Source organism: Oncorhynchus nerka, linkage group LG19 (assembly GCF_034236695.1).
Source record: "Oncorhynchus nerka isolate Pitt River linkage group LG19, Oner_Uvic_2.0, whole genome shotgun sequence".
Taxonomy (NCBI): domain Eukaryota; kingdom Metazoa; phylum Chordata; class Actinopteri; order Salmoniformes; family Salmonidae; genus Oncorhynchus; species Oncorhynchus nerka.
The window spans coordinates 32,206,749-32,215,078 of record NC_088414.1 but is presented as its reverse complement, the minus strand read 5'-3'; the positions used below and the strand labels follow the sequence as shown (position 1 = coordinate 32,215,078).

The 8,330-nt window shown below is 44.4% G+C and overlaps 2 protein-coding genes across 3 annotated transcripts; one reads left to right on the top strand and one right to left on the bottom strand.

Moving 5' to 3' along the window:
• On the bottom strand, nucleotides 1-1,949 carry LOC115147055 (protein shisa-2-like). The gene is made up of 2 exons (XM_029689043.2): nucleotides 1,326-1,949; nucleotides 1-821 (listed from the first exon to the last, which is right to left on the bottom strand). The coding sequence occupies exons 1-2, from the start codon at nucleotides 1,801-1,803 to the stop codon at nucleotides 298-300; spliced, it is 1,002 nt and encodes a 333-aa protein (XP_029544903.1). The 5' UTR covers nucleotides 1,804-1,949; the 3' UTR covers nucleotides 1-297.
• A 515-nt stretch (nucleotides 1,950-2,464) lies between these two features.
• LOC115101425 (V-type proton ATPase catalytic subunit A-like) lies at nucleotides 2,465-7,993 on the top strand. Of its 2 annotated transcripts, none has more exons than XM_065004883.1 (15): nucleotides 2,465-2,591; nucleotides 3,133-3,245; nucleotides 3,503-3,631; nucleotides 3,803-4,017; nucleotides 4,146-4,283; nucleotides 4,663-4,814; nucleotides 4,950-5,112; nucleotides 5,258-5,366; nucleotides 5,568-5,690; nucleotides 5,800-5,914; nucleotides 6,110-6,173; nucleotides 6,302-6,505; nucleotides 6,626-6,720; nucleotides 6,838-7,009; nucleotides 7,172-7,993. In XM_065004883.1, the coding sequence occupies exons 2-15, from the start codon at nucleotides 3,164-3,166 to the stop codon at nucleotides 7,262-7,264; spliced, it is 1,854 nt and encodes a 617-aa protein (XP_064860955.1). In that variant the 5' UTR covers nucleotides 2,465-2,591; nucleotides 3,133-3,163; the 3' UTR covers nucleotides 7,265-7,993. The 2 variants fall into 2 exon arrangements, with proteins under 2 accessions (XP_064860955.1, XP_064860954.1); XM_065004882.1 differs by having other exon boundaries at nucleotides 3,129-3,245.
• Nucleotides 7,994-8,330: the final 337 nt, after the last annotated feature.

Below are 8,330 nucleotides of genomic sequence, written 5' to 3'. Positions count from 1 at the left end.
TATAACTATATTATGGACAGCAACAAAAAACATCAGAAAAAGTCCAGCAATTGAATGTGTAAATTGTAGAAATGAGTACAGAATATTTACAAAGAAACACTATACATTTTAAGGAATAATAAAATATGAATGATTGAATTATTGTTAACTGACCAATTGCAATTATTCTCCTAAACATTTTTATTCGTCTAAACTGGCTGCCACACATTTACATTCCATTTCCTGGGCATATTAATATGTTGCTATTTGAATACCCAAATACTCCATACTGGAGTCTTTCAAAGTCACAGCCACAAATTATATGATCACTTCAGTGTGCCTGGGTTTAGTGCTGGTATAGCTGGATGGAGGGCAGGGAGATGGGAGATGACGGCTTTCCCCTTGTGAGGTATACAGAGTGGGCATTTGAGCCATATAAGGATGCATTATGGAATGATGAAGCATGGAGGGGTGAACCAGGCTGGAAAACACCATGGAGGGGTGCATGGTAAAAGGTTGGACCATGGAGGGTTGTGGGCTGGTGGGAGTTTCCTGCCTCTTTAAGGTTTGGTGGACACGTGTGGATCCAGTTGGACAGGCTTGGCTGGCATTGGGAGGGTAGAGAGATGAGGTGGAACCACAGGACGTCCCTGTACTCACAGTCATGGGTACAGCCTCCTGCTGCTGCTCTCCACTCCCACCCTGGGGCCCAGCAGCACCTTCTGGGCTTTGGGAGATCTCCTGTTTACGACTCAGACAGACACCCATGGCCACCATGGAGCCCAGAAAGATAAAGGCCAGAAAAACAGAGCCCACGATCACAAAGGGGACATAGACAGGTACTACAGAGTGAAAAGAAAACACAAAAATAAAGAGGGCAGGGGAGAAGTGGATGGATTGATTGAGTGGAAAGGAAAGAAAGACATTTTAAGGATGGTCTTTAAAAGCTGGGGATGTGTTCATATTCCAAGAAAAGTATTCAACTGTGCAACACATGAAACACACAAAAAAAACGGTTCATTGTAAGATCCTTGGCAGCAGATCAAGTCTTAACATGATGCTCGTGATGTGAGGAGTAGACTAACTGCATGTTGAAGAATAGAATAAATGCTTAGACATGAGGCCACACTTTAAGGCACATTTGGTGGGTTGGATTCAAGCACACACTGCATTAGGCTTTCTCATTCCTCAATACCATTTATAAGGAATCTCACTGTGTGTGTGTTATCAATGAATAGGTAGCTATGCCTAAAAAGGCATTATATAGCCAGCACATTGAGCCTTAATGAAAAATAATAATTGACCAAGTATTTGTTCCTATTTCTGTAGCCAAAGATACAATTTACCTGCATTCTTGGCATCTTTCTCGTCATCAGACGTGCCAGGCTGTAGAACTTGCTCGTGGTTGTTGCAGTTACCCTGATCCAGTCTTGCTCCTATGAGCGCGCAACAGTAGCGCAGCTCACACGTTCCACAACAGATCGCCGCTTCTCTTTGATCGTGGCCCTCCGGACAATGGAAACCCCCTCGCCAGTTAGATTGCGCGTCCTTCCAACTATGGCAATATTCACCATTCGTCCTCTGTTGTGTCATGCCCACTTGGAAAATCAGACTGATAAAAGCCCCAACAGCAAAACGCACGGTCCTCATCCCGTTCCAACTGAAGAGACGAATCCCGTGTCGGTATTTTTTGTTATTACAAAAGAATAACCTGGAAATAAATCCTAAAAGATTATAAATAACATATAACATATGTGGCTCAATCACCACCCTTTTCTGCAATAGGCTAGGATCAATGTCACATAGGCTAGGCCTATATCCCATGACAACTAGGCTATTTAAACTGATCAAAAGTTATGACCGCAGCGCTTGTTCCTATTTCGAAAGCGCAACTAGACATATCTAGAATAGGCTAATAAAATCATATAGGGAGCTATAGGTACGCTATGTAAAATGAACGCACAGGCTTACCATTGGATTCACGCCATGTGATGCATCATAACATGAGTTGGTTCTGCTCTGTGGCTCTGTTCTCTCCATAATTTGTGTCATGGGACACACTAATTTGAGACTATTCCGTACAGACTGTTTGGGCACATGAATATATATGTAGATATGTAGCCTATTTTGCTGATTAAATAGCCCAGCATAGTTAGGCCAATTTAATTTAAAAATCTTAACTGGGCAGTTTATTCGGCTAATAGATCTTCCAAGTTTATTTTTCCAATGTTCTGCTTCAATAGACCTATCACAGCCAACATGGGCTAAGTGATGGGATATTATTCGACTGTTGCTACATCAAAGCAATAGCTTGATTTTGACTGAGTGTCTAAGTAAACTTTGTCATTGAGAAAAGGAGACGAGGAAATCACGTCAATGATATTGGAATGCAGCCGCCGCCGCATTCGAGCTAAACGAGCCGAAAGAGGAAGGAAACTGTTGCGCTGTTACGCCATTTTGACTCCCAGAGATCGTATTTTCTAACGTAATCTCGGGCCTCCGAGCCACAATGGTGATTGTTTCCCAAAGTAGTCTTGGGCCTGTCAGCTGATCAGTCTCCTAATCCGACAGAAATTTCTGAAGGGCCCTGGACTATTGAATACTAAGAGAAGGTAATCAACCCGAATCATATGAATCCAATATAACGTTATTGTCAATTCATTGCAACTGGCTAGTACATTATGATAAACCACGCAGATTAGCTAACGTTAGCTGTTGTTACATTTCCGTTCTGTCAGTGTCACCTGCCTGACTACGATTAGTTTAGCTCTATCTAGCTAGTATGATTTGCTTGTTTGTGTAATAAACGACAAACTAAGACTGTATTTCAGAACTTTTGTAGTTGTATTATGGTCTGTAGAGACTAGTTAGCTAGCTTCATAGCTTGTTGTTTTTCTCCTGCTTTTACCAAGCAGATGGTATCGAAGCTCTCCAGGTATTATCACTGAGCAAGCTTACATGTCACTGTACCAATGAATGAAATGTGATGATTCTGTGTGGTTATGGTGAATTATTTTCATTCCATTAAGTCATTTTAAGTTATTGAAACAGTTTATCAATATATAACTAGTGTCATGTCTTTCACGTGTCGTCATAGTGGAGTGTCGCATGATTGATCTCTGTTTTTCCTCTCCTTACTCTTTGCAGACACACACACACACACACACACACACACACACTTAGGATGGACACTTCCAAGCTTCCTAAGATCCGTGATGAAGAGCGGGAAAGCGAGTTTGGATATGTGCATGGAGTTTCTGGTCCAGGTCAGTGTCTGCAGTTCAAATCAAGGATCCCAGGCTCTGGCATGGGAGTGATAACTCTCATGCCCGTGCCTATGGCTTTAGTTCAGTGAGCTAACAATGCTTTCAGCACATGCTATAGCACCTGCTCAATTCAGCCTGCTCATTTCCAGTATGGCAAAAATATATATTTCGACTTGTTCATGTAGCCAGACTGCCTGCTATTTTTCAATAACATGTTTTCTATCATCTGTTCTTTGTCTAACCTGCTTAATCAACAGTGGTGACGGCCACCGCCATGGCAGGAGCGGCCATGTACGAGCTGGTGCGTGTGGGTCACAGTGAGCTGGTGGGAGAGATCATCAGGCTGGAGGGAGACATGGCAACCATTCAGGTCTACGAGGAGACCTGTATCCTTTCCAGTCATACCTTCTCAACTAGACATACAGTTACTCCCACCTTCAGTAACTGTTGACGGTTCACTTGCTTTTGTGTACTTCCATTCTGATGTATTCTAGCCTATCCTCTTGTCTGGCATATTACTAGGCTATATGGTTATTTTTCCTGAACGTACGTCACAGCTGGTGTGTCTGTCGGAGACCCTGTCCTTCGGACAGGAAAGCCCCTGTCTGTAGAGTTGGGTCCGGGAATCATGGGGTCCATTTTTGATGGCATCCAGCGGCCCCTCAAAGACATCAATGACCTCACTCAAAGCATTTACATCCCTAGAGGAGTCAACATTGGAGCCCTCAACCGTGACCTCAAGTGGGAGTTTACACCTGGCCAGAGTCTTAGAGTAAGACAACAATGTATTTCCTTGTGAGTGTGTAAGCAAGGTGTGTTTGAATGTGTCTCCACTGAAATATGATCCATCTCCTGAATCTACATATTATGTTCTCTCCCCCCTGTCCATCTCTGCCTCAGACTGGCAGTCACATAACAGGTGGGGATATCTACGGCACGGTCTTTGAGAACTCGCTGATCAAACACAAGTTGATGCTGCCTCCCCGGAGCAGAGGCACTGTCACCTACGTGGCCCCACCTGGAAACTATGATGTCAATGTGAGTAGAGCCGGGACGATACCAGTATCGTGATACTCGTTAGTATCGTGGCAAGGAAACAAAACACAAAGCGGGATTCATTTATTTATGAAAACAGCCCTAATGTTGGAAACAAACATCATTATGTTGTCATCCGGAGTCACAATTATGTATTTTCCAAACTAGAGTACACAATATTTTACATAAAGCAGGTTTTTAAAGGACCAAAGAATTTGGTCTGCTTCGTGTAAATGTTTGGCATGGGGAAAAATATTGCCGTACTGGTATCGTCACAGCCCTAAATGTGAGTCACCCTCCACCTACTAACATCTTTACAGCTGAATGGCACAATGCCATTGTCTTGTCTCTGTTGTTTGGTAAATTTTGTGTGTTTCGGCAGGATGTGGTGCTGGAACTGGAGTTTGAGGGTTTGAAAGAGAAGTTTACCATGATCCAGGTCTGGCCAGTGCGACAGATTCGCCCGGTCACAGAGAAGCTACCTGCCAATCACCCCCTGCTCACTGGCCAGAGAGTGTTGGATGCCCTCTTCCCGTGAGTATACATATCTCTACTTTCTTTTCCTTTTTTCTACTGGCCCATTCCCACTTCATATCCTTTCATCCTGACCTTTACTTAAGCCTCTGACAAGTCACCTACTTCTGGCTCTGTGTTTGTCTGTGCTCACAGGTGTGTCCAGGGTGGTACTACTGCTATCCCAGGAGCCTTCGGTTGTGGCAAGACCGTGATCTCACAGTCCCTGTCCAAGTATTCCAACAGTGATGTCATCATCTATGTGGGCTGTGGAGAGCGTGGAAATGAGATGTCTGAAGTGTTGAGAGATTTCCCTGAGGTTAGTGATAGTCCGTGTGTCAAGTTCTAATCATTGACATGTTAATGAGATCAGTGAATTACACTACTTTGGTGTCTGGCATAGCCAATCACCAGTTTGTGATGTGTTTTCAGTCTGACTAATGGTATTCCTCCCTGCTCCATAGCTTACAATGGAAGTGGATGGAAAGGTTGAAAGTATCATGAAGAGAACAGCTCTAGTGGCCAATACTTCCAACATGCCTGTCGCTGCTAGAGAGGCCTCTATTTACACAGGTACCAGGCGATCACATTACAGATGGCAACCTATAAAGCTGGTGTCGGCTGTTTTGAATCATCATCGTTGTTGGTAGTTGTTCATCTTTTGGTCTGGAATGTGGGGGGATTAGCCACCAGTCACCACTCATTCTCATAACCTTGTGGTGACTGGAATTCTGTGCCTCTGATTCTGACTGCATCTACTTTGTGCCACTGCAGGAATCACTCTGTCTGAGTACTTCAGAGACATGGGCTACAACGTCAGCATGATGGCCGACTCCACCTCCCGGTGGGCCGAGGCTCTCAGGGAGATCTCAGGACGATTGGCTGAGATGCCTGCTGGTGAGTACAATAAGCCAATAACAATAGTATAAAAAAAAAACATGCTCTATCACAGCAACATGTCTGCCATTTTGAGCCAGTCAGAGCTCTGTGTGCTGTTTGTGCACAGACAGCGGGTACCCTGCCTACCTGGGAGCCAGACTGGCCTCCTTCTATGAGCGTGCTGGCAGGGTTAAGTGCCTGGGTAACCCAGAGAGAGAGGGCAGCGTCAGCATTGTTGGAGCGTGAGTACTATATCATTCTACCAGCAGGGGGAACCTCTATCAGCCCCCATACCTCCTGACACTAAGGGTCAGACAGGTTCTGTACCAGTCCTGCAACACAAGATACCTGAACCATGTATTCTTCACCTTGGAATGTATAATACAGTGATGGCAGACTGGTGTCTGAATAACTTGGCCTGGTGTTATTTCCCCTAGTGTGTCTCCCCCTGGTGGAGACTTCTCTGATCCTGTTACTTCAGCTACACTGGGTATTGTACAGGTAATGCCTCAATTGTATATATATTACAATTTGATTGACAATTTTAAGTTTCGACAATTCAAACCTTTACTCTTCCTACTCCTCATTCCTGTTTTTATCTTCTCTCTGTCTCTATCTCCATCTCTCAGGTGTTCTGGGGTCTAGATAAGAAGCTGGCTCAGAGAAAGCATTTCCCCTCGGTCAACTGGCTGATCAGCTACAGCAAGTACACGCGGGCGCTGGACGAGTACTACGACAAGCACTTCCCTGAGTTTGTGCCGCTTCGCACCAAGGCCAAGGAGATCCTGCAGGAGGAGGAGGATCTGGCTGAGATTGTGCAGCTTGTGGGAAAGGTGAGGCTGAGCTCATGTGAGGAAGGGTTATGGGTTGATATACTGCCTAGGGTTGATGGTTGGCATGTGTATGCACACACTAGGCACTTATTGCTGTCCCCCATGTCAACTTAACAACAGGCATCTCTCGCTGAGACCGACAAGATCACATTGGAGGTTGCTAAACTACTCAAGGATGACTTCCTGCAGCAGAATGGCTATACTCCGTATGACCGGTAAATACACACTCTGGCACACGTTCATCTGTGTCATAAACATGCTAAAATGACTTAATCATCGGTTATTAAGCCCATATTGGTTAATTAATGTAATTTTTTGCCCTTTTCCCGAAGGTTCTGCCCTTTCTACAAAACGGTGGGCATCCTTTCCAACACAATTGCGTTCTATGACTTGGCGCGACATGCAGTGGAGACCACGGCTCAGAGTGACAACAAGATCACCTGGTCCATGATCCGGGAGCACATGGGAGAGATCCTCTACAGACTCAGCTCTATGAAGTTCAAGGTACATGCTTGTTCAGCCCCTTTATCCATGTTCATCTGCATTCAAAATCAACTTCCTCAATCACTCTACCAACTCTGGCCTTTGTACATCCACTGTGGGACTTTGTCTTGGGGTGTCATTGTGTCTCCTAGCCTCAGTGTCTCTGTGTACCCATTGTTTCAGGATCCAGTGAAGGAGGGCGAGGCCAAAATCAAAGCAGACTACTCTCAGCTGCTGGAGGACATGCAGAATGCCTTCCGTACCCTGGAGGACTGAGCTCTCACCTCCCTCCCCTCCTACCCCCAGTGCTCTCTGGCCCCTGTTTGTGAATGTCTACTTAGGCCAGTGACAGTCAAACCTCAGTCATTCCTCCACATTCCAACACGATGGTCGACCCCTTTATTTCAACCATGCTCTTTTAATTTCACCATACTGTCATGTACAAGGCAGTAATGGAATATTTTTTTTCTCAGTTTTCTCAGAATTCATGTTTACCAAATCTATTACCATTAGCGATACCATCATCCGTGACCCCATCGTATGGATGTTCTCCTCCTCTCCCTTCAGCCCCCTTGTCATCCATGAAGAGCACACGACTACAGCCCTGGTTACAGACAATAATCAGTGGACCCCGATCAGGTACTACACTTGTACTTAACTACTAGCTGAAACACGTGGAGTGTTATTCATCTCCCAGGTGTGACTGACCACCACCAATAGATGGATGACAAAAATGGGAACGTACACAGGGGTAAAGGGACAGAGGCACCTTGTTTATTTCAGGAGGTTGAGGCCCTCTTCCGCTCAATTCCTCTTAGATGGTATTTTGTGTTCTTACTTCTCTCTGTGGATATTTTGATGTTGTTTTTCTGTTGTGTGAGACAGAAAGTGTGTGTGCGCGTGTGGGTGTGTGTGTGTGTTAGAATCAGTTGCCTCCACCTTGAAGGCATATTTATGTCACATGTATTGTGTAAGTCTAAAGAAAATAAATTAATGGGAAATAATCATTTGCCTTGTGTTTTATGCTGGATAGAATAGTCAGACGCGTTGACTTTTTCCACATTTTGTTACGTTATAGCCTTTTTCTTAAATTGTTTTTTTTTTCTTTAATCAATCTACTCACAGTACCCCATAATGACAAAGCAAAAACAGGTTTTTAGTCCTTTTTGCAAGTGTATACATTTTTCCAAAAACTATCACATTAACATAAGTATTCAGACCCTTTAATCAGTGCTTTGTTGAAGAACCTTTGGCAGCGATTACATCCTACAAGCTTACCACACCTGTATTTGGGGAGATTCTCCCATTCCTCTCTGCAGATCCTCTCAAGCTCTGTCAGGTT

What these genes read in the sequence shown, in the direction of transcription:
- LOC115147055 (XM_029689043.2), bottom strand. Translation starts at nt 1,803, where the DNA reads ATGGGATATAGGCCTAGCCTATGTGACATTGATCCTAGCCTATTGCAG. An exon ending in GAAAGATGCCAAGAATGCAG is followed by an intron (nt 822 to 1,325) that starts GTAAATTGTATC and finishes TTCACTCTGTAG; the next exon opens with TACCTGTCTATGTCCCCTTT.
- LOC115101425 (XM_065004883.1), top strand. Translation starts at nt 3,164, where the DNA reads ATGGACACTTCCAAGCTTCCTAAGATCCGTGATGAAGAGCGGGAAAGC. An exon ending in GCATGGAGTTTCTGGTCCAG is followed by an intron (nt 3,246 to 3,502) that starts GTCAGTGTCTGC and finishes CTTAATCAACAG; the next exon opens with TGGTGACGGCCACCGCCATG. An exon ending in AGCGTCAGCATTGTTGGAGC is followed by an intron (nt 5,915 to 6,109) that starts GTGAGTACTATA and finishes TATTTCCCCTAG; the next exon opens with TGTGTCTCCCCCTGGTGGAG.